Genomic DNA, 23802 nt, shown 5'->3' with positions numbered 1-23802 from the left:
AGTTTGCTGCACTGAAAGTAAAGGGGCTGAATAATTTTTCACACACAATTTTTCAGTTTTTGATTTATTAAAAAAGTTTGAAATATCCAATAAATGTCGTTCCACTTCATGATTGTGTCCCACTTGTTGTTGATTCTTCACAAAAAATACAGTTTTATATCTTTATGTTTGAAGCCTGAAATGTGGCAAAAGGTCCCAAAGTTCAAGGGGGCCGAATACTTTCGCAAGGCACTGTACCTGCTGGAGCGCGTGCTACATGTGGGTGCTGCTATGGTGACCAGCGAGCTGAAATAAGGATGGACTTTACCTAGCAGGGTCTTGTAGATGACCTGGAGTCAGTGGGTTTGGCGACGAGTATGAAGCGAGGGCCAGCCAACGAGAGCGTACAGGTCGCAGTGGTGGGTAGTATATGGGGCTTTGGTGACAAAACGGATGGCACTGTGATAGACTGCATCCAGTTTATTCAGTAGAGTGTTGGAGGCTATTTTATAGATGACATCACCGAAGTCGAGGATCGGTAGGATGGTCAGTTTTACAAGGGTATGTTTGGCAGCATGAGAGAAGGAGGCTTTGTTACGAAATAGGAAGCCAATTCTAGATTTAACTTTGGATTGGAGATGTTTGATGTGAGTCTGGAAGGAAAGTTTACAGTCTAACCAGACACCTAGATATTTGTAGTTGTCCACATATTCTAAGTCAGAACCGTCCAGAGTAGTGATGCTGCACGGGCAGGTAGGTGCAGGCAGCGATCGGTTGAAGAGCATGCATTTAGTTTTACTTGTATTTAAGAGCAATTGGAGGCCATGGAAGGAGAGTTGTATGGCATTGAAGCTCATCTGGGGGGTTGTTAACACAGTGTCCAAAGAAGGGCCAGTAGTATACAGTAATTTCGGTGTTCCTCAAGGTTCTGTTTTAGGACCACTATTGTTTTCACTATATATTTTACCTCTTGGGGATGTTATTCGAAAACATAATGTAAACTTTCACTGCTATGCGGATGACACACAGCTGTACATTTCAATGAAACATGGTGAAGCCCCAAAATTGCCCTCGCTAGAAGCATGTGTTTCAGACATAAGGAAGTGGATGGCTGCAAACTTTCTACTATTAAACTCGGACAAAACAGAGATGCTTGTTCTAGGTCCCAAGAAACAAAGAGATCTTCTGTTGAATCTGACAATTAATCTTAATGGTTGTACAGTCGTCTCAAATAAAACTGTGAAGGACCTCGGCGTTACTCTGGACCCTGATCTCTCTTTTGAAGAACATATCAAGACTATTTCGAGGACAGCTTTTTTCCATCTACGTAACATTGCAAAAATCAGAAACTTTCTGTCCAAAAATGATGCAGAAAAATTAATCCATGCTTTTGTCACTTCTAGGTTAGACTACTGCAATGCTCTATTTTCCGGCTACCCGGATAAAGCACTAAATAAACTTCAGTTAGTGCTAAATACGGCTGCTAGAATCCTGACTAGAACCAAAAAATGTGATCATATTACTCCAGTGCTAGCCTCTCTACACTGGCTTCCTGTCAAAGCAAGGGCTGATTTCAAGGTTTTACTGCTAACCTACAAAGCATTACATGGGCTTGCTCCTGCCTATCTCTCTGATTTGGTCCTGCCGTACATACCTACACGTACGCTACGGTCACAAGACGCAGGCCTCCTAATTGTCCCTAGAATTTCTAAGCAAACAGCTGGAGGCAGGGCTTTCTCCTATAGAGCTCCATTTTTATGGAACGGTCTGCCTACCCATGTCAGAGACGCAAACTCGGTCTCAACCTTTAAGTCTTTACTGAAGACTCATCTCTTCAGTGGGTCATATGATTGAGTGTAGTCTGGCCCAGGAGTGGGAAGGTGAACGGAAAGGCTCTGGAGCAACGAACCGCCCTTGCTGTCTCTGCCTGGCCGGTTCCCCTCTTTCCACTGGGATTCTCTGCCTCTAACCCTATTACAGGGGCTGAGTCACTGGCTTGCTGGGGCTCTCTCATGCCGTCCCTGGAGGGGGTGCGTCACCTGAGTGGGTTGATTCACTGTTGTGGTCATCCTGTCTGGGTTGGCGCCCCCCCCCCCTTGGGTTGTGCCGTGGCGGAGATCTTTGTGGGCTATACTCAGCCTTGTCTCAGGATGGTAAGTTGGTGGTTGAAGATATCCCTCTAGTGGTGTGGGGGCTGTGCTTTGGCAAAGTGGGTGGGGTTATATCCTTCCTGTTTGGCCCTGTCCGGGGGTGTCCTCGGATGGGGCCACAGTGTCTCCTGACCCCTCCTGTCTCAGCCTCCAGTATTTATGCTGCAGTAGTTTATGTGTCGGGGGGCTGGGGTCAGTTTGTTATATCTGGAGTACTTCTCCTGTCCTATTCGGTGTCCTGTGTGAATCTAAGTGTGCGTTCTCTAATTCTCTCCTTCTCTCTTTCTTTCTCTCTCTCGGAGGACCTGAGCCCTAGGACCATGCCCCAGGACTACCTGACATGATGACTCCTTGCTGTCCCCAGTCCACCTGGCCATGCTGCTGTTCCAGTTTCAACTGACCTGAGCCCTAGGACCATGCCCCAGGACTACCTGACATGATGACTCCTTGCTGTCCCCAGTCTACCTGGCCATGCTGCTGCTCCAGTTTCAACTTCCACCTGACTGTGCTGCTGCTCTAGTTTCAACTGTTCTGCCTTATTATTATTCGACCATGCTGGTCATTTATGAACATTGAACATCTTGACCATGTTCTGTTATAATCTCCACCCGGCACAGCCAGAAGAGGACTGGCCACCCCACATAGCCTGGTTCCTCTCTAGGTTTCTTCCTAGGTATTGGCCTTTCTAGGGAGTTTTTCCTAGCCACCGTGCTTCTCCACCTGCATTGCTTGCTGTTTGGGGTTTTAGGCCGGGTTTCTGTACAGCACTTTGAGATATCAGCTGATGTACGAAGGGCTATATAAATAAATTTGATTTGATTTGATTTGATTTTGATTTGACATGTCAAATGAACCTCTATTTCACCAGGATTAAAACCATTTCAATGACAACATGTCAAATGATTGTCACAAGTGTAGAGAGGAGTAGGCAGTCGCAGGTGTAGAACTACTGAGTTTATTAAAGCACTACATAAATAAAAGCGGGATGAAACCCAAAGTGCAGAATAATAAAGTGCTCAGGAAATAGTAGGAGCGATTCCTCTCAGGAAATAGTAGGAGCGATTCCTCTCAGGAAATAGTAGGAGCGATTCCTCTCAGGAAATAGTAGGAGAGATTCCTCTCAGGAAATAGTAGGAGCGATTCCTCTCAGGAAATAGTAGGAGAGATTCCTCTCAGGAAATAGTAGGAGAGATTCCTCTCAGGAAATAGTAGGAGAGATTCCTCTCAGGAAATAGTAGGAGAGATTCCTCTCAGGAAATAGTAGGAGCGATTCCTCTCAGGAAATAGTAGGAGCGATTCCTCTCAGGAAATAGTAGGAGCGATTCCTCTCAGGAAATAGTAGGAGCGATTCCTCTCAGGAAATAGTAGGAGCGATTCCTCTCAGGAAATAGTAGGAGCGATTCCTCTCAGGAAATAGTAGGAGCGATTCCTCTCAGGAAATAGTAGGAGAGATTCCTCTCAGGAAATAGTAGGAGCGATTCCTCTCAGGAAATAGTAGGAGAGATTCCTCTCAGGAAATAGTAGGAGCGATTCCTCTCAGGAAAACAAGCAATATTTACAATGACCGACAAAGACAAATGACAGTGGGAGTATATATACAGTGATTGAGTGGGGATTGGAACCAGGTGTGTGTAATGATGACGAGACATGTCCAGGAGTTGATGAGTGAAGGGCGTTTGCCAGCAGCAGGTTCGGCAGCAGCTAGAAGACCTGAGCTGGACAGGAGGGGGAGCCAAAGCGAAGGCTGGTGTGACAATGATCTTCTGTTTCACATGAGGAATAAAACCCATTTCAATAGCAACATTTTAAATGATCCTCAATTTCACATGATAAATAAAAACGGTGTCTTTTTTTCATCAAACATATTATATAGATCCAGTGGATCCACTTTGCTTTGTGGCTGGAGTTTCACTTTGGTTGGACTGTGAGCAAACTAAAGTCTACTGTACCTCATCTTTGGCATTAGAGAGACAATCTGGTATGTTGGTGTGATAGATAAGTAAGAACAGAGAGAAGGCTGAGACAGGCTTTAGTCAACTCCTGTTAGTGCCTATGAGACTGACTGACCTGTCCCAGCCTTTACACACACACACACACACACTTCCCCGATCTGGCATGGCCCGCTCAGAGAAACCCAGGCACGTCACTCTCAAGAAGATCAAGAGTCTCGACCCTCTTTCTGCCAAGGACTCTGCTCTATTCATTAAAGAGATTTCTCTTTTTAATCTCAGAGGGGCAACCTAGATTTAGGAAGGTTAAGAGTAAGTAAACATAGAATTAATTAATGTATTCTTCAATGGCAAAGACAATCTACAAAAAACTTGAACAAAACATCCCTTATCTAACTGTTAAATTCTGTTATCTAATTTCTATAGAATATTCCTGGAGTTCCTATTTCATTTCCCAATAGGTATGTGAATAGCACCTTCCCGTACATATACGTGATTTACACTTAACCTGTACATATTTCTATGTACCGTATTTGATCCACAGCATTTGATCCACAGTATTTAATACACAGTATTTGATACACAGTATTTTATACACATTACACATAACATAAATGACATAACACATAACATAAATGTGAGAAAGCAGCAGAGAAATACAAATAACAAAAATGTGTCAGACAAATCATCCAACCATATCTTATTGACAGGATATAGAATAAAAATAGAAACCATCAAAAAATTAGGACATTGAGTCATCAGGCCACTCGGGTTGTATGATCCACATTTAGTCCCTTAGCTGTTCAGCTGTTTCTATCATACACATATTCAGCCTCAGTGGACCATTTCCTCTGCCCCGGGCCTCCTGTGCTCACAACAACGCAGAGATCAAGTGAATTATTTCAGCTATTGTGGCAGTACACCCACTGGGGATCTAGATCATGCACTCATAGCTTTTTTTTGCCTCCCAGTAAAATAATGTTAACATCCTGTCCTGTCCTCCTACACAATCTGACCTTGACATTCCCAGGTGATTGTTTTTTTCCTCTCTTTCTCTGTGTGTGCGTGTGTGTTTGTGTATGTTTCATGTACATTATTGGTCTGGAGTAGGTATATGGGGATGAGGGGGGGGATAATAAGCCTGTCTATACTTAGGGTTTGCCTGCAGCTATGCTTGCATGAGAGAGGGAGAACGAGAGAGAGAAAAATAGGGAGGATGACAGAGAAGGGAGAAGGGAGGGAGAGGTGGAAGGGAGGGGCTGTGTGACTGTGTGAGTATGACGCACATTGATCTCTTCTCCTGCGTTGTGACTGGCTGCTACGGCTGTCTGTCAGTGAGCTAAGTGGCTGGCGATACAGGGAAGGAGAGCAGATAATGAAGCGGAGCTCACCAGCGGCAGTCTCCTCTCATTGTCTCAATGGCTGCACACGCGTTCCTCCTGCTCTCCTCTGCCTTGCTGTCTGCCCTCAGCCAGCCCACCCTGTCCTTTGATCAAGTGCCTGCACTCCTAGAGAGAAGGTAAATACCCTCTGTGATTTGGGAGAGAGATTGGGGAGGGGGGTCCAAGGATGCTGGGAGGCTGATGTGCAACAAGGGTCTTTCTTCCTCCCTCCCTCCCTCCCTCCCTCTCTTTCTATCTTTCTTTCTTTCTTTCTTATTCCCTCTGTCTCCCTCCCCTTCTCTCCCTTCCTGTCCCTCTGTCTCCCTCCCCTTCTCTCCCTTCCTGTCTCTCTCTCTCTGTCTTTCTATCTCTCTCCCTCACTCTCTCCCTTCCTGTCTCTCTGTCTCTCTCCCTTCCTGTCTCTCTGTCTCTCTCCCTATCTCTACTTAAACACACAAGGCATCACATCTGATAACGATGCTGCTGCTGTAAAAGCTTTGTTGAATCTGTGGTCGGATACTGTATGGTTGTGTCTATTTTAGCATGCATCAGGCATTTGTCATTGATCACACGGCTGTTGTCTGTCTGGCATGGAGCAGGTAAATAAGGCCAGGACAATGGAAGGCCAGGTAAATAAGGCCAGGACAATGGAAAGGAGGGGAGAGGAGGAACAAAACAAAGGGATGGGACAGAGGAGAGGAAGGGCTGGTCTGTTGGGCTCTGTTTACAGATGAAGAGAAAGAGGGAGAGAGAGGGGGAGAAAGAGAGAGAGAGAGGGGGAGAAAGAGGGAGAGAGAGGGGGAGAAAGAGAGAGAGGGGGAGAAAGAGAGAGAGAGAGGGGGAGAAAGAGGAGAGAGAGGGGGAGAAAGAGGGAGAGAGAGGGGGAGAAAGAGGGAGAGAGAGGGGGAGAAAGAGGGAGAGAGAGGGGGAGAAAGAGAGAGAGAGACAAAGAAGGGTGAGAAGGTGGATGCTACTCGGTCTTGTCTGCGTACACACGGTCCTGCAGGTCAGATGTAGCAAGATTAAATATTCAGAGGCCAAACCCAGGCAGTACAGACCTGTCTCTGAGAGAGAGAGAGAGAGAGAGAGAGAGAGGGGGCCTTTGTCAACACTGCTGCTAGGGGCTTTGACGTTGGGAAAGGTGCAGGAATCAATGTTTACCTCTGCATGGAATTATTATCATTGACGGCAGAGAATGATTTTTCTTTCTCAGCGCCACAAAGGGGGGGGGGGGGGGGGGCAATGTTGAGGCTTTATGCTTACTCTCTTGGAGATATACTTCATAACATTACAGTTGTATTCACTATATAACAATTACAATCAATACTACATTCAGAATTACTGGTTGTTGTGAGGATTCTAATGGTTTTCTGTTGATGTTCATGGGGGCGGCAGGTAGCCTAGTGATTAGAGCGTTGGGCCAATAACCAAAAGGTTGCTAGATTGAATCCCTGAGCTAACAAGGTAAAAATATGTTGTTCTTAATTGACTTGCCTAGTTAAATAAAATTTTGCTTGGCTCTTCAACTAAACAATTACCGGGACAGTATACTTATGTTTGTTTCCAATGAATAGTTTCACATACTATAGAAATGTTTACACAACCAGACAAAGACATTCTGTTTTGCTGTAATTGTATATACTGTATTTCCATGCTAAATGAGTCAATGTCAACAGGCTTGACTAATTCTTTGTTTTCTCATTGCTTTGACCATCAGCTACCTTAGCTGCATTCTTCTATCTTTCAAAAGATAACGCTGCATCTTCAAAACAAACAGGAGACAATAACTTATATAGTTCTCCCATGTGTTTGTCTGTCTTACTACATACAGTATATTGGTTCCTCTCTGCTCTGCCACAAACTGAAATTCTGTTATATAAAAAGAACTGCCTTTAATTTCAAAGATCTATATTCACTGGCTAGAGGTTCATAGAGACGGAAGTGTACATTCAGGGGGGAAAGTAGGATAGTAGAGAAAGATCCATATGAAAGGTACTGTAGAAGGGTAGCTTTAGAGTTTCAATAGGAATGTTATTAGCTAGACCAGGGCTCTACAACCCTGTTCCTGTAGATCTACCGTCCTGTAGGTTTTACACTCCAACCCTGTTCCTCGAGAGCTAGCGTCCTGTAGGTTTACACTCCAACCCTGTTCCTGGAGAGCTAGCGTCCTGTAGGTTTACACTCCAACCCTGTTCCTGGAGAGCTACCGTCCTGTAGGTTACACTCCAACCCTGTTCCTGGAGAGCTAGCGTCCTGTAGGTTTACACTCCAACCCTGTTCCTGGAGAGCTACCATCCTGTAGGTTTACACTCCAACCCTGATTCTGGAGAGCTACCGTCCTGTAGGTTTACACTCCAACCCTGATTCTGGAGAGCTACCGTCCTGTAGGTTTACACTCCAACCCTGTTCCTGGAGAGCTACCGTCCTGTAGGTTTACACTCCAACCCTGTTCCTGGAGAGCTACCATCCTGTAGGTTTACACTCCAACCCTGTTCCTGGAGAGCTACCGTCCTGTAGGTTTACACTCCAACCCTGTTCCTGGAGAGCTACCGTCTTGTAGGTTTACACTCCAACCCTGTTCCTGGAGAGCTACCGTCCTGTAGGTTTACACTCCAACCCTGTTCCTGGAGAGCTACCGTCCTGTTACACTCCAACCCCAGTTGTAACAAACCTGATTCCGTTCATTTTTTAATTTTTAATTTAACTAGGCAAGTCAGTTAAGAACAAATTCTTATTTTCAATGACGGCCTAGGAACAGTGGGTTAACTGCCTGTTCAGGGGCAGAACGAAAGATTTGTACCTTGTCAGCTCGGGTGTTTGAACTTGCACCCTTCCGGTTACTAGTCCAACGCTCTAACCACTAGGCTACCCTGCCGCCCGTCATCAACCAGCTAATTATTAGAATCAGGTGTGCTAGATTAGGGTTGGAGTGAAAACCTTCAGGATGGTAGCTCTCCAGGAACAGGGTTGGAGTGTAAACCTACAGTAGGGTAGCTATAGACTCCGGACTAGAGCCATGTCCAACATCACAATACCTTTTAACTGATGAACATTCAACATGCCTGTTATCTTAAACTTACCTGTAAAACATACAGTACCAGTCAAAAGTTTGGACACCAACTCATTCAAGGGTTTTTCTTTATTTTTACTATTTTCTACATTGTAGAACAATAGTGAAGACATCAAAACTATTAAATAACACATATGGAATCATGTAGTAACCAAAAAAGTGTTAAAGAAATCAAAATATATTTTATATTTGAGATTCTTCAAAGTAGCCACCATTTGCCTTGATGACAGCTTTGCACACTCTTGGCATTCTCTCAACCAGCTTCATGAGGAATGCCTTTCCAACAGTCTTGAAGGAGTTCCCACATATGCTGAGCACTTGTTGGCTGCGTTCATACTGATTCATACATTCTCTTTTTGTTCCTATTGTTTTACCTCTCTTATCAAAGTACTCATAAAACAGAGGACTATTTTCTGATGAACTTAATCTTGACCAGTAGCAGGGATCTGAATCCTGATCCCAAGCAGACTATATTTATCACACCTCCAAATCTGTCCTGAGGTCAGTTCTTAAGCATGTAAACACAGCCACCTGAGTAGCAGCAGGGGACCTTAGAGTCTCTCTAAATGCTTTAGTCTTAATCTGCTCTAATAGTCTATTATTAGTCATCACCTGCACATACAATTAACGTATCAAAGACATGTAGGAAGGAGTAACGCAGACAGGATATTGGTGCTTAGTGATAATGCCTCCTGACCAGGATAACACAGGTTACAACCTCAACCAGGCTTCCTTGAATAAATTAAGGGTAAATAACACAGATTACAACCTCAACAAGGCTTCCCTGAATAAATGAAGGGTAAATAACACAGATTACAACCTCAACGAGGCTTCCCTGAATAAATGAAGGGTAAGTAAAACAGATGACAATTGAAAAATATCCTGGTAAACTACTTGATGTATAAGGCAGAGGTAGAGAGAGGCCCAGAGAGGTAGGAGACGCTGAGAGTTCATTGAGGTACCAATCTCCATCTCTGTAGAGCAGTGCTTCTGAACAGAGTCACTGCATTGGCAGAGCGTGCTTGTCCTGTTTACTGTTTGATGCATACCACACCTGCTCCAGCATAGCCAACTCAGCCCAGTAGAGAGTGTATGTGTATCGTTCTGTTGTTTGTGTTATCGTTTATCAATGTATGTTTGTGTGTGAATGTGTGCATGGTATACAGTACATCTCCATGAATGTCTGTGTGTCTGGACAGGTGTATGCCTCTTTGTATATTTGAATATGCAGATGCTAGTGCGTATAGTTTATATGTGCCTGTTCCTTCTGTATGACTGTGGGTCCATGTGTCCCTGTGTGTCCGGGCGGCAGGTAGCCTAGCGGTCAAGTGCATTAAGTCAGTAACCGAAAAGGCGCTGGTTTGAATCCTAAAGCCGACTAGGTGAGAAATCTATTGGTGTACCCTTGAGCAAAGCACTTTAAAGTAATTGCTCTGAATAAGAAAGTCTGCTAAATTACTCAAATATAAATGTGTGTCTGTCTTCTTGTGTTGATGAGTGCCTCTGTGAGGTGAGCCAAGGAGTGGCTGTGGAATAGCTTTGATTATATAAAGGGCCTGTTCAGCAATCGGGCTCCGTGTGACAGGGTCAGCCAGTAACAGGGTTGCAGCTGACCTGGCCAAACTGGCACAGGAACAAACGGCGGGGCTTACTTGCGTTTATATACAAACACTTGCAAGGCAGCCTCTTCCTGCGAGCTGAATCCTGGGTATTCACTCATGTGTGGAGCTGTGGTGTTTAGGAAACCGGGCTGATGGAGGACAAATTAGTGTAGTTGAAGGTAAAATGAGGTCTTTAGTGTCATTCGGCGCCGTAGGCCCCTGTGTTGATTTAGTTACATTCTATGCATATTGCGTGTAAATCAGATGGGATGTTTTTATTGAGTGGCCGTGTTGTTATGCGTCTGAGATACAGATACAGATGGAAACCAGCCTGGCACACTATCACAGTCTCACATGCCAGGTCAAAATGCCAAACGGCACCACGGCACTACTAGGGCATGCACACATCAAGAATCCAACACATCAACTTCCAACATCATTATCTCAGCACCTCCATTTTAGGGTAAGCTCAGTCTACATTAGATCTACTGTAGCCTGCATCAGAGAAGCTAAACTCCATTGTAATTTGATTCATACACAGAACAGCAGCTTACTCGACATAGTGTGCGCAATGGAGAGGACCAAAGGGAGACTACAAGGGACACTATCGTCACAACAGTGGCGGCTGGTGGATGGGAAAATTGGAGGATGAGCTTATGGTAATGGTTGAAATGGGATAGAAAAGCCATCAAATACTTGAAAACCATGTGTTCATTATCATGACAGCCCATCCAATCAGAAAGTTCTGGGTCAATAAAGGCAACGGGGACATTAGGAAAAGTGCTCCGGGGGCAGGTAATCCAAAAGAAGGTGACCTTGTTTAATTAAGGAACATTAATGAATTACGCATTTGCGTATTTAATTATGTGTAAGTAAACGCGCGCCATCAGCAGCAGGGTGCCACTGTCTGCAGAACACCGCCTGGTCTGAAAAGCATTGAGTTCATCAGTGATATTTTTTCTGTTTCTGTAAATGAAAAGGACAACACTTTTTGCTAAATAAATATGAAATAGCAAGATTATTTTCTTCTAAAAATGTTAATCTACTAAAAGGTAGAGAAACACCATGCTGTTGTTGTGCATCCCTACGTCTAAATAAATACCAATTAAATGTTCCTTAAATTCATCAACTCTCCTCTGTTTGGAAACAAAACTAGACAATTAGGCTGTTGTATCCTTTCTGCAACCTCTGTGCATGTTTAGACATTGTAACTCTGCTTCCTAACATGTAGCTAGAATAAGATAAAGGAGGATACAGGATTAGACACATATGTCATAGGGCAAAGAAGTCAGGAAATAGGCATGACAGGTAGCTCTTCCAATTGTCCCCAATGTGCATGGTCCTATTATCTACTGTTCTCCACAAATAGTGCACTTATTCTTTCCCCAACTAATCAAAGCCAGCTTGGTTGAAGCCTATGATTAGTTAATATGTTGAATCACATGTAGGTCGATTGCTTGGCTGGAACAAACGCCTGGACCCATACAGGCTTTTCGAGGATAAGAATAGCCACTCATGGTCTAATCTCTCTTCTTGTCATGCAGCTGGACTTGGAGAGCTCTCAGTGCATCCTGGTGTAACGGATGTGAAACTGCTAGCTTGGACCTGGAGAGCTCTCAGTGCATCCTGGTGTAACGGATGTGAAACTGCTAGCTTGGACCTGGAGAGCTCTCAGTGCATCCTGGTGCTCTCCTGGTGGTAACGGATGTGAAACTGCTAGCTTGGACCTGGAAAGCACTCAGTGCATCCTGGTGTAACGGATGTGAAACGGCTAGTTTGGACCTGGAGAGCTCTCAGTGCATCCTGGTGCTCTCCTGGTGGTAACGGATGTGAAACTGCTAGCTTGGACCTGGAGAGCTCTCAGTGCATCCTGGTGCTCTCCTGGTGGTAACGGATGTGAAACTGCTAGCTTGGACCTGGAGAGCTCTCAGTGCATCCTGGTGCTCTCCTGGTGTAACGGATGTGAAACGGCTAGCTTGGACCTGAAGAGCTCTCGGAGCATCCTGGTGCTCTCCTGGTGGCAACGGATGTGAAACGGCTAGCTTGGACCTGGAGAGCTCTCGGTGCATCCTGGTGCTCTCCTGGCACTAAACTGTTTTTAACCCCAGAGACGCTGCTCCTGTGTTCCACCCCTACACTAATCCTGATCCCTCAGTCAGGTGGGCTGGCAATGAGTTGCCCCTAGCCTGGCAGGAACTTCCCCTGGTGTGTCCACCTGACCTCCTGGAAGGATGCTAACTGAAACTAGGTTGACCTTTTTCTAATCTAAAGGATCCTGAAAAGCAACCCCTCTTGTCCCCGACTGCTAACAGCTCACTTCTCAGAACTAACTAAGCCTGTTATAATAAGACTAGTAATTGTCCTTGACTTGAGCAACAGCCCCACCAATTATATATGTCAAGTCCAAGCTTGCTTTACCTGGGCTCGGTTTCCCGATAGCGATGGAATTTAAGTTTACAAGTGTTTTAATTGTTCCTACAACGGCCCGAAGATGTAACGTGCGTTTCCCAAAACACCACGTAGAGAGAACATTCGCTGAGTGCGTCGTTAGACCATGTGTCGATACTGGTAGGATCGAAAGAAAACCATCGCTGCTCTCAAAATCAGCTTCATCCATTTAAATGTTATGTTAACATTACAACTACTCCACAATACTGACGACGGATCAGCCCCTAGAGAGATATCACCAATGGCTGCAAATATTCAGGCGGTTTATTATGCTTAAGAAATAATATTGCACTAAATCACAGATTGGGCACATTATTGCGCTGTTGTTACTCACCAAGAAATATAGACAACAATTACAGACAGTAGCCTATTGGCAAAACATAACTCAATTGACTGAACATGGACTTGATTTCATTATGATTGAAACAATTTAGCCACATATGCAGTCATATTGGCTTCCATTTGAGGCAGATTTGTATTATTCACTTGTTTATAACAATTGCAAAGACTTTGGCAACGTTGTATTTGTAGTTAACTTCGCTCTGCAGTTATCGGCAGTCACCGTCAGACAGATAAACTTCTTCATTCTATGTTTAGCAGAGATCTTCTGTGAAGAAAGTGACATGGGAGGGGGGGGAAGCATCTAACGACGCACTTAGCGGTTCTACTAGTGATCTTAGGGAGTCGGTAAATAACGAGCCTTTTCAAGTGCAAGTTTAGTAACGATGGTTTTAACGATGCTCTTAGCTCGCAGATTTAACGGTGCTACTACGAAGGTTCTAACGAACTTTGCTTTAAGATGCTTTTGGGAAACCGGGCCCGAGGCAATAGCACCAGAGCTCACTGCCTCAGACCATTTAACTGTTCCTGAACAACAGCGTTTGTTACAGCTCTCTAGAAATAGGGTTGGTAATCACTAGACCATGTCACACTGGGCACAAGTTGGTTGAATCAACGTTGTTTCCACGTCATTTCAACAAAACATATAAATGTGATGACATTGAGTCAACATGGAAAATTGATGGGATTTGCAAAAAGTAAATGAGACAAAGGTTTTTTTTTTTTTTTCATCCAGCCTTTACCTAAATGCAATGAGCTGATTAAAATATTTGTTGGTTGTACTTTGAATTCACGTTAGATAACTCAATCAAATGTTTATCCAAACTAGACATTGAACTGTCATCTGTGCCCAGTGCCTTTCTGAATCTTAAGCCAGGTGGACAAGTGCACAGAGCCATGTTACTGGCAGGTTACTGTCTGATAACAGCAGATTTTTTTATTTTACTAGGCAAGTCAGTTAAGAACAAATTCTTATTTTCAATGACGGCCTAGGAACAGTGGGTTAACTGCCTGTTCAGGGGTAGAACGACAGATTTGTACCTTGTCAGCTCGGGGAATCGAACTTGCAACCTTTCGGTTACTAGTCCAACACTCTAACCACTAGGCTACCCTGTCGCTGTGTAACAACACAGACATGCTCCGGGGTATTAAATTCCTCAGATGGATAGCTACCCCAGCGGAAATGATCAGGGTAGAATTTTCTAAATAAAATATAATTTCTTCAAATCCAGATGATCAGGGTGTTATTAAACAGCCTATCTGTCTAATACCTGGTAGTGTTCAGACAGTGAATTCCAACAAAGAGTAAAGGCCTATGTAAATGAACATCCCAGCTACTTCTGCACAACGTACTATAGGGCCCAATTCAGTCAAGCAAAGCAGAGGTAAAAGGTTCACAAGAAAAAGGGCAACCAGTGAAGAACAAACACCATTGTAAATACAACCCATATTTATGTTGATTTATTTAAAATGTACTTTTGTACTTGTATTTGCACTTTGTTACAACACTAGGGACTTAATATGCCATTTGAAATGTCTTTATTCTTTTGGAACTTCTGTGAGTGTAATGTTTACTGTTCATTTCTGTTTATGTCACTTTCGTTTATCTATTTCACTTGCTTTGGCAATGTTAACATATGTTTCCCATGCCAATAAAGCCCTTGAATTGAATGAAAGGCAAACCTCATAGCAAGTTCACTCACAATGTTTACTTTACACTGAGTTGTCAATTGGGTTAAAAGCTACACTCAGTCCCTGCAAGCTATTCCTCTCACAGACATTGTCATTCGATATTGATGCAAAAACAACGTATGAAGTGCTTAAAATATAGGGCAAACCCTCGGAGTGAATCTGCACTGTGGTTGTTCTTTATCTATGCCTAAAAGCATTCCAGCTATTTATTTTACTTTTCCTGTTGAAAAACAATATCTCATGTATAAATATGGTAATGTACACAGACTTAAGAGTAGAAAAAATACATGTTGAGAAAAATAGTGTTTGTTTTTTTATACCCAACTGCAAACTTCAAGGTGTCCATTCAATGAGTTGGTCTGATGGGTGCACTGTGATGTCATAGGCCTCCCCAGTGCTTGAGGAACAATAGAGGAGTATTAGAATAGCCCCCCCCCCCCCCACACACACTTTCATTTATTTTATTTTTTCATTTCACCTTTATTTAACCAGGTAGGCTAGTTGAGAACAAGTTCTCATTTGCAACTGTGACCTGGCCAAGATAAAGCATAGCAGTGTGAACAGACAACACAGAGTTACACATGGAGTAAACAATTAACAAGTCAATAACACAGTAGAGAAAAAAAAGGGGGAGTCTATATACATTGTGTGCAAAAGGCATGAGGAGGTAGGCGAATAATTAATTTTGCAGATTAACACTGGAGTGATAAATGATCAGATGGTCATGTGCAGGTAGAGATATTGGTGTACAAAAGAGCAGAAAAGTAAATACAGTATGGGCATGAGGTAGGTAAAAATGGGTGGGCTATTTACCGATAGACTATGCACAGCTGCAGCGATCGGTTAGCTGCTCAGATAGCAGATGTTTGAAGTTGGTGAGGGAGATAAACTTCAGCGATTTTTGCAATTCGTTCCAGTCACAGGCAGCAGAGAACTGGAACGAAAGGCGGCCGAATGAGGTGTTGGCTTTAGGGATGTACCATGTTATGAGGATACCTGTACCACCTATTAAGGTGAGCCTTTGTTCAGTAAATCAGGTGATAAATGAGTTGAAAAGGAGTGTGAGACTTTAAAGGAATTGGGTGCCTTAGGTTTTGACACCAGCCTGATCAGGTCTGGGTGCTGATCAGTTCTGGGTACTGATCAGGTCTGGGTACTGACTGTACAGCCTGTCTGTAAGTTCACTGCATGCTGAGCAGAGGCAAGGTATTCAAACGCATAATCTAACCAAGTTCCCACACTTGCACACACACACACACACGCGGATTGAGATAAACCGCTGGGGGTTTAAGCCACAGACACCCTAGCCTGCATGGTAAAGCTGGTCGTTATGGATAAATTGACAGAATTATCACGATAAATAGAGCCATACGTTTATAACATTCATGTACACTTGTTACCCTACTTTTATATATTACCATACCATCAGCACTACTACGGGGCAGCAGGTAGCCTAGTGGTTAGAGCATTGGACTAGTAACCGGAAGGTTGTAAAATCAAATCCCCGAGCTGACAAGGTAAAAATCTGTCATTCTGCCCCTGAACAACGCAGTTAACCCAGTGTTCCTAGACCGTCATTGAAAATAAGAATTTGTTCTAGTAAAATAAAGATAAAATACATTTTAAAAATACAACTACTTTGAATGTTGTTACCAGCAATTGTACCTGTTACGTACGTTTAGAGATGAATTAGACCAAGGTGCAGCGTGGTAGGCGAACATCTTACTTTATTTAAAATGAACACCGAAAAAACAACAAAATACAAAACGACCGTAAAGTTCTGCAGGCTACACAGCACCTATACAAAATCAAGATCACACAAACTAAAGGTGGAAAAAAGGCTGCCTAAGTATGATCCCCAATCAGAGACAACGATAGACAGCTGCCTCTGATTGGGAACCATACCCGGCCAACAAAGAAATAGAACAACTAGAATGCCCACCCAAATCACACCCCGACCTAACCAAATAGAGAAATAAAAAGTCTCTCTGAGGTCAGGGTGTGACAGTACCATTAGCCCATATTAGCAGACTTATTTCCTTTAAAATTCACATTTCTCTAGTAGACTATTTATTGGGATTATCGGTATCAGTAAAATGTCCTCGATAAATTGTCGGCATCAATCATTTTCGTCCCAGCTCTACTGCATGATCCGCCTGGGCAGGACAGGACAATACAAAGCTGACCAATCACAACTATACTGTCAAATGATTGTGTTTATCCTCTGATACTGCATGTTGGCCACAGCTAGTGTCAAGGTTTGATAGTAAATAAAATAAGCTTTGTATTGGGGAGATATACCACCAGCCCCACCCATTACCAATGTGTAGCTGCCACCAGCATGCCAGCCTTTTGGCGCCAGAAAGTAGTGCTGGGGTAGAGGTGGGGTAGTGGTAGGGTAGTGGTGGGGTAGAGGTGGGGTAGTGGTGGGGTAGAGGAGGGGTAGAGGTGGGGTAGTAGTGGGGTAGTGGAGGGGTAGAGGTGGCGTAGTGGTGGGGGGGAAACATTTACACAGTTACATACTGGGATATTATTTTTGACGATATATCATATCCTTTTGACAATATCATATTTTCACTAGTTAGCTGTACATGCACCAAAACTCCAGTATTGTTCCTTCATAGCTCGTTGGCTGTTCCTGCACCAAAACTCCAGTATTGTTCCTTCGCAGTTTGTTCTCCATCTTCTTTTTAAATAGGGAAACAATTTGTTTTCAGCACTTTTATTTCCATGACTGATCTAAACATGTTTTCTCATGGCTCTCTCTTGTCCCTCTGCAGCAGACATCGTGAGCAATAAAATCACTGTATCAAATCGCAATACATATATAATCGTGAGAATTGCAATACATATCGTATCGCCACCTAAGTATTGTGATATTGTATCGTGAGGTCTCTAGCAATTCCCAACCCTACCAGAATGCTCAGCAGACATTGGCTATGATGATCTGGTTAGTGATCACAAGGTGAACTGCTGAAGGTATTGTATCGTATGGGGACATAGAACATATTGGTTGGCCACTAATAGTATAGCTTGCCTATATTGCCTTGTGCTGGTTTGAAATCTGCTCTGTCAACTCTGAGAAAATATGTGCACGGACATGTAGCTGCATCTTTTAACCACATTTGTCATTTTCTCTTGTCTTTACAGCACAGAAGTCGACTATGTTACAGAGGTCGCATACCCAGCTGTGAGAATCAGAGCGGGTAAATAACAAATCATGTCTCATGATTATGAGCCTGACGCAATCAAGCCTGTCTTAGACATGTTTATGCAGTATCGGTTTGAAATCTACTGCCCAAACACACAGCTTGAAGCATCAATGTCCATGTAGGTAGGCAGTGTATTTGTAAGCAAGTATATTTTAGCCAAATAGTATTTGACTGTTTTATTTGTGTTTCTGTGTGTCAGGTGGTATTGATGGAATGAGCTTGGTGGCTGAGGGTTATGTGCCCACTGAGGAAAGCACACTCAAAAGATTACTGAAGGTAGAGGTCTCTCTCTCTCTCTCTCTCTGTCTCTCTCTCTCTGTCTCTCTCTCTCTCTGTCTCTCTCTCTCTCTCTGTCTCTCTCTCTGTGTCTCTGTCTGTCTCTGTCTCTCTCTCTCTCTGTCTCTGTCTGTCTGTCTGTCTCTCTCTCTCTCTCTCTCTCTCTCTCTCTCTCTCTGTCTCTCTCTGCCTCTCTCTCTCTCTCTGTCTCTCTCTCTGTCTGTCTCTCTCTCTCTGTCTCTCTCTCTCTGTCTCTCTCTCTGTCTCTCTCTCTCTGTCTCTCTCTCTCTGTCTCTCTCTCTCTCTGTCTCTCTCTCTCTGTCTCTCTTCTCGCTCTCTTTCTATCCCTGCTCTCTGATCCTGTGCATCGTAGTATCACATCGCCCCCTAGGGGACACTGTTCAGATTCTCTACAGTTTGTTTTACTAGTCTTACTATTACTACCGTGATAACTATGTGTGTGGCGTTTCTTGTCAATCAATTATATTAATTGATCCAATCTCCCCTCTACCTCTCCTCTCTGCAGCGGGACAGCTGGCACCACCTCAACCAGCATGGCCATGACAAAGGCAAGAGAAAGCTGCTCCAGTCCCCCATATTCGGGCCCTACTCTCCTCTGAGCGTGGCCTACAATGGCAAGACCTGCATCCTGTTCAAAGCCAAGCGTCTGGCCGTCCGCTACAAGAACCACACCTTCATAGACCTGACGGAGAAGACCTTCGGACCCAACGCCCCTGTGGACACCAAGGGATCCATCTGCACCAAGGAGAAGGCTACGTAAGTACTGTAAATCGTGTCCGACCATGAGTTGTATCGACTGCTATGTAGTTATCCAAAGTTTAACTTATACATTCAATTAATGGAGGAAAATATTGTTACAATGAGATGAGTCCTGTATATCTCACTCAGGATCTACCTACTAAAGGCCCGGTCCTTTTCAATCAACATTTGAGTTTGTTTTTGTATACAGGCTATCACTGAAATTTGGCGATGTGGAGGACCTCAGGGGACTTGTTATCAGGTTGCAGATGTCCAACACGTTCTACGAGTCGGCAGGGCAGAACTGGTTCACCTTAGACAGCGTCCACATCCACTACAACTGGACCCATGAGGCTACATTCAACGCCAGCGAGGTGTACGCCCCCGCTACCTCCTCCTATCACTGCCAGCATGTCAGCAGTCAGCACAAATATGACACCCTCCTGGTGCCCAGCTCACACACCGACACCTCAGCTAACTGGCACATCACGTTTACTGACTTCCAGGTATGGAGCTTTGACTGTTTTTAATGACCGATTGATTTATCTATAAAAAAAACTTGTTTACTTCACCTTGTAATATTTCCTATTTCCTCTCTTCCTCTCTGCAGATCCAGGCGTTCAACGTCATGTCTGATAAGTTTGCGTCGGCCAGCGACTGTGCCACCTTCCTGACCCCAGCCATACTGATGGGCCTGGTGACCTCTCTGATCCTGCTGTTGGTGCTGGCCTACGCTCTGCACATGGTGGTGCACCTCAAACACATCGACCGCTATGAGGAACATAAAGCTATGGTGTATTTCCCACGCAGGCTGAGCAAAGCTCTAGAGCGTAGGGCCTCACAGCAGTACGAGCTACCTGACAAGAACTGCCTGTGAGAGTGGGAGGAAGAGAGAGGGAGAAGATGGAGAGTCGTGGATGCTGGTGAATGAAAGTGGGAAAAACTTGCACCCACACTGTTTTCCATGCTTCCAAATGTTTGTTTACTAGTGACAACTATTTTCACCTGTTGGCTTTTGCCTGTTCTCTATTATAAGACCAACATGTTAACATGTTAACAATACTAAGCTTTCACATTTTTTGAAGCATTAAAACTGTGTTTGTCTACCATTCTTCCTTTTTTCATTGACCTGAACCTTCACATTCATTTCCTGCCTAAGGTTATTGGATGTTAAAACCTCTTGATCGTGGGGTTGAAGGTCAGGAAGAGACCAGGGGCCCTGGAAGGACACAGTGTCACCAAGCTTTCACCTCAGCCAGGCACTGAAGCACCCGATTCAACAGTTAACGACTGCAGCTAACCCTGCCATCGTCCAACCCTGCTTAGGGGCCCTCACCCCTTAGCATAACTGGGCTTTGGTGTGTGGAGTCCCCACTCCCCATCCTAGCATTGACACATTGCCAAATTCATACCAATACAAGGAATCTTTTGTCGAATCTCATGGCATTTTCACTGAATTAGCTGCACTCTGTCATAAATTGAATAAGGTCGTCTAGCAGTGTTTCTAAAATGGAGTGTGAGGACCCACTGGTAGATCACAGACACATCTTACTGGGTTAAGATAGTACTTGAGCTGGAATCTTGTTTGTGATAATCTGGAGGGTATCTCAAGAATTCTAGAGGGTTTTGGTGGTTCATGTCACAAAACTATTTGGGAACCACTGGTCTGCACCTGGCTGGAGTGAACTAGATTGGTCACTGTGGCTCTCCTGAACCTCTGGGGTTTCCCACCCTGCCCCTGGCGTAGACTTTTGGGACTTGAATGGACCAGCCGCCAGTCTGAGGGGTTCGACTAACTAGCACAACATGGGTTAGCCTGGCAGGCGCTAATGGCTAACTCTCAACACTAAAGACTAAACTTGGAAATAAGCTGCACAAGACTGCCCTTCTGAGGGCAACGAACGACGCGGGTCTATAGGAAGATGTCACTCACTGAGAGTCTGTGGAGTACGGACAAGGGAGGTGAAGGAGCTGCCAGCCACGCTGCTGGGTTTTTGACTGCCAAAGTGAAGCTAAAGGATTTTCCATTACGCATGACAATGTGAACATGAGAAGTACAGTTACAATGTAAATAACAAATGAAAAACACTCAAATGTACAGATGTATCTCTCAGCTGAAGTTTTTTTAAATATACAGTGTAATCAAGAAATACTACTAGGTACAGGAAGGCTATTCTACTACTGCTCATAATCACAAGGATATACAGTGCTGTAGATATGTTAAGGTCGTATGATCATAGCTGTTTACTATCTTCAGATGGCGCACAATTACATAGTTATCAGTTAAACATTGTGCTATGAGGATCGGTGACAGTATCAATGCATATTTGTTTTTTTCTACAGTATTACCATATAACACTGTCTGTCTTATAATTGTCTTGAACTGGGCCAGACATGACACCCTAGAAGTACAGTCCAGTTTGAAGGTAGATTCAGCAGTATGACATCATTGTCCACAGTGGGGCGACTTCCTGCTTCACAGACACAATAACAGATTCAAACCTGCCAATATTTCCCTGTCTGGGGAAGAGCCAATAGGGGCAGTCTTGGCAGATTATCATTTTGTTGTTGTTGATTTCTGTAAGCGGGATGTCACCCTGCTGTGTATGATGATGTCATATTGCTGAGTCTACCTTTGATCCAACTGTGACTTTCCAGTACAAATGTAAACATAGGGACGATACTTATGGAATGCCGTCCGTCCGCAAGTACATATAGAGGCCATTATACTCCAGAGACAACACTAGCAACCAGTAACAACATCAGTAACTCACTATTACAGAATAACACTCAGCATGACAGTAAGTAGATCTTACGATATGGCAGTTCTGTCAGTCTGTAGCAGTGTACTTTGGTCATAAATGTATCCTACAAACTATGAAACCAGTGGAGGAGGTTTCTCCATGGAACAATTTATGTAGTTTGATCAATAAACAATAATCTAATTAAATTGCTAAGAGTCGCCTTGTTATGTCTGTTGGGTTATTTTGTCTTTACCACGGTAACGGAATTGCACTGAGACTCAAATGTTTCACTTTAAAATGTATGCCATACAAAAACCATTGATTTCAAGGTTTAACAAACGATACAACTATGTACAATGACTATTTTTTTAACATTTTACACGAAGAACTGTGCAGATGCTAAGTTTGGTAACAGAATTTCAGTAAAATCTCCCTCATAATTATGGATATGAATGTCACTTTCTTCATGGTGATGTAGAGGTAGACAAAGGTAGAAATATCCTCCTTTGCATATTTGGGTATTATTCTACACACTGGCTATTACTTTGGTGAACTCTGCCCCCAAACAAGAGCAAATTTGGTTCGGACCCAACCAAATCTGAACCAATCATAGACGTCTATGTTTCACACGTTTGGACATCAAAGTACAGCACAGTTGAGATGAGTTCAGAACAGTACAGTAAAGTATAGTTCAGAACAGTACAGTAAAGTATAGATCAGAACAGTACAGTAAAGTATAGATCAGAACAGTACAGTAAAGTATAGATCAGAACAGTACAGTAAAGTATAGATCAGAACAGTACAGTTGAGATGAGTTCAGAACAGTACAGTAAAGTATAGATCAGAACAGTACAGTAAAGTATAGATCAGAACAGTACAGTAAAGTATAGATCAGAACAGTACAGTAAAGTATAGATCAGAACAGTACAGTAAAGTATAGATCAGAACAGTACAGTAAAGTATAGATCAGAACAGTACAGTAAAGTATAGATCAGAACAGTACAGTAAAGTATAGATCAGAACAGTACAGTAAAGTATAGATCAGAACAGTACAGTAAAGTATAGATCAGAACAGTACAGTAAAGTAGAGTTCAGAACAGTACAGTAAAGTATAGATCAGAACAGTACAGTAAAGTATAGATCAGAACAGTACAGTAAAGTATAGATCAGAACAGTACAGTAAAGTATAGATCAGAACAGTACAGTAAAGTATAGATCAGAACAGTACAGTAAAGTATAGATCAGAACAGTACAGTAAAGTATAGATCAGAACAGTACAGTAAAGTATAGATCAGAACAGTACAGTAAAGTATAGATCAGAACAGTACAGTAAAGTATAGATCAGAACAGTACAGTAAAGTATAGATCAGAACAGTACAGTAAAGTAGAGTTCAGAACAGTACAGTAAAGTATAGATCAGAACAGTACAGTAAAGTATAGATCAGAACAGTACAGTAAAGTATAGATCAGAACAGTACAGTAAAGTATAGATCAGAACAGTACAGTAAAGTATAGATCAGAACAGTACAGTAAAGTATAGATCAGAACAGTACAGTAAAGTATAGATCAGAACAGTACAGTACAGTAGAGTTCAGAACAGTACAGTAAAGTATAGATCAGAACAGTACAGTAAAGTATAGATCAGAACAGTACAGTAAAGTATAGATCAGAACAGTACAGTAAAGTATAGATCAGAACAGTACAGTAAAGTATAGATCAGAACAGTACAGTAAAGTATAGATCAGAACAGTACAGTAAAGTATAGATCAGAACAGTACAGTAAAGTATAGATCAGAACAGTACTGTAAAGTATAGATCAGAACAGTACAGTACAGTAGAGTTCAGAACAGTACAGTGCATTACAGGGTACTCAACTCCAGTGTATTGTACTCTACTGTACTGTCCTGCACTATACTAAACTTTTTAAACTTTCCTCTACTGTACTCTACTGTACTGTACTAAACTGTGCACTTCAAACCTGTGAAACATAGACGTCTATGGTTGATTCAGATTTGGTCAGGTCCGGACTGGACCAATCCTGAATGTCTATGTTTGGTCCAGATCAAGGCCGGTCTGGACATCTGAAGACGTCTGTTGACATCTGTAGACATCTGTAGACATCTGTAGACATCTGTCAACATCTGTAGACATCTGTCGACGTCTGTAGACGTCTGTCAACATCTGTCGACATCTGAAGACAT

The 23802-nt window shown here is 43.2% G+C and overlaps 1 protein-coding gene across 1 annotated transcript; it reads left to right on the top strand.

The window, feature by feature from the left end:
- The first annotated feature begins 5403 nt into the window (after positions 1-5403).
- Positions 5404-21821, top strand: LOC109869501 (V-type proton ATPase subunit S1-like protein). Its single transcript, XM_020459691.2, has 6 exons — positions 5404-5597; positions 17761-17816; positions 18022-18098; positions 18625-18875; positions 19069-19363; positions 19468-21821. The coding sequence occupies exons 1-6, from the start codon at positions 5497-5499 to the stop codon at positions 19732-19734; spliced, it is 1047 nt and encodes a 348-aa protein (XP_020315280.1). The 5' UTR covers positions 5404-5496; the 3' UTR covers positions 19735-21821.
- The last annotated feature ends 1981 nt before the right edge of the window (positions 21822-23802 follow it).

Source organism: Oncorhynchus kisutch, linkage group LG24 (assembly GCF_002021735.2).
Source record: "Oncorhynchus kisutch isolate 150728-3 linkage group LG24, Okis_V2, whole genome shotgun sequence".
In the NCBI taxonomy this organism is placed as follows: domain Eukaryota; kingdom Metazoa; phylum Chordata; class Actinopteri; order Salmoniformes; family Salmonidae; genus Oncorhynchus; species Oncorhynchus kisutch.
Note: the sequence above shows the minus strand (reverse complement) of the source record. Positions and strands in the feature narration are given on the sequence as shown.

Excerpts from the sequence above, each read along its gene's own strand:
- LOC109869501 (XM_020459691.2), top strand. The coding sequence starts at position 5,497 with ATGGCTGCACACGCGTTCCTCCTGCTCTCCTCTGCCTTGCTGTCTGCC. Across the intron at positions 5,598-17,760 it reads CCTGCACTCCTAGAGAGAAG|CACAGAAGTCGACTATGTTA; the intron begins GTAAATACCCTC and ends TTGTCTTTACAG. Across the intron at positions 18,099-18,624 it reads CACTCAAAAGATTACTGAAG|CGGGACAGCTGGCACCACCT; the intron begins GTAGAGGTCTCT and ends TCCTCTCTGCAG.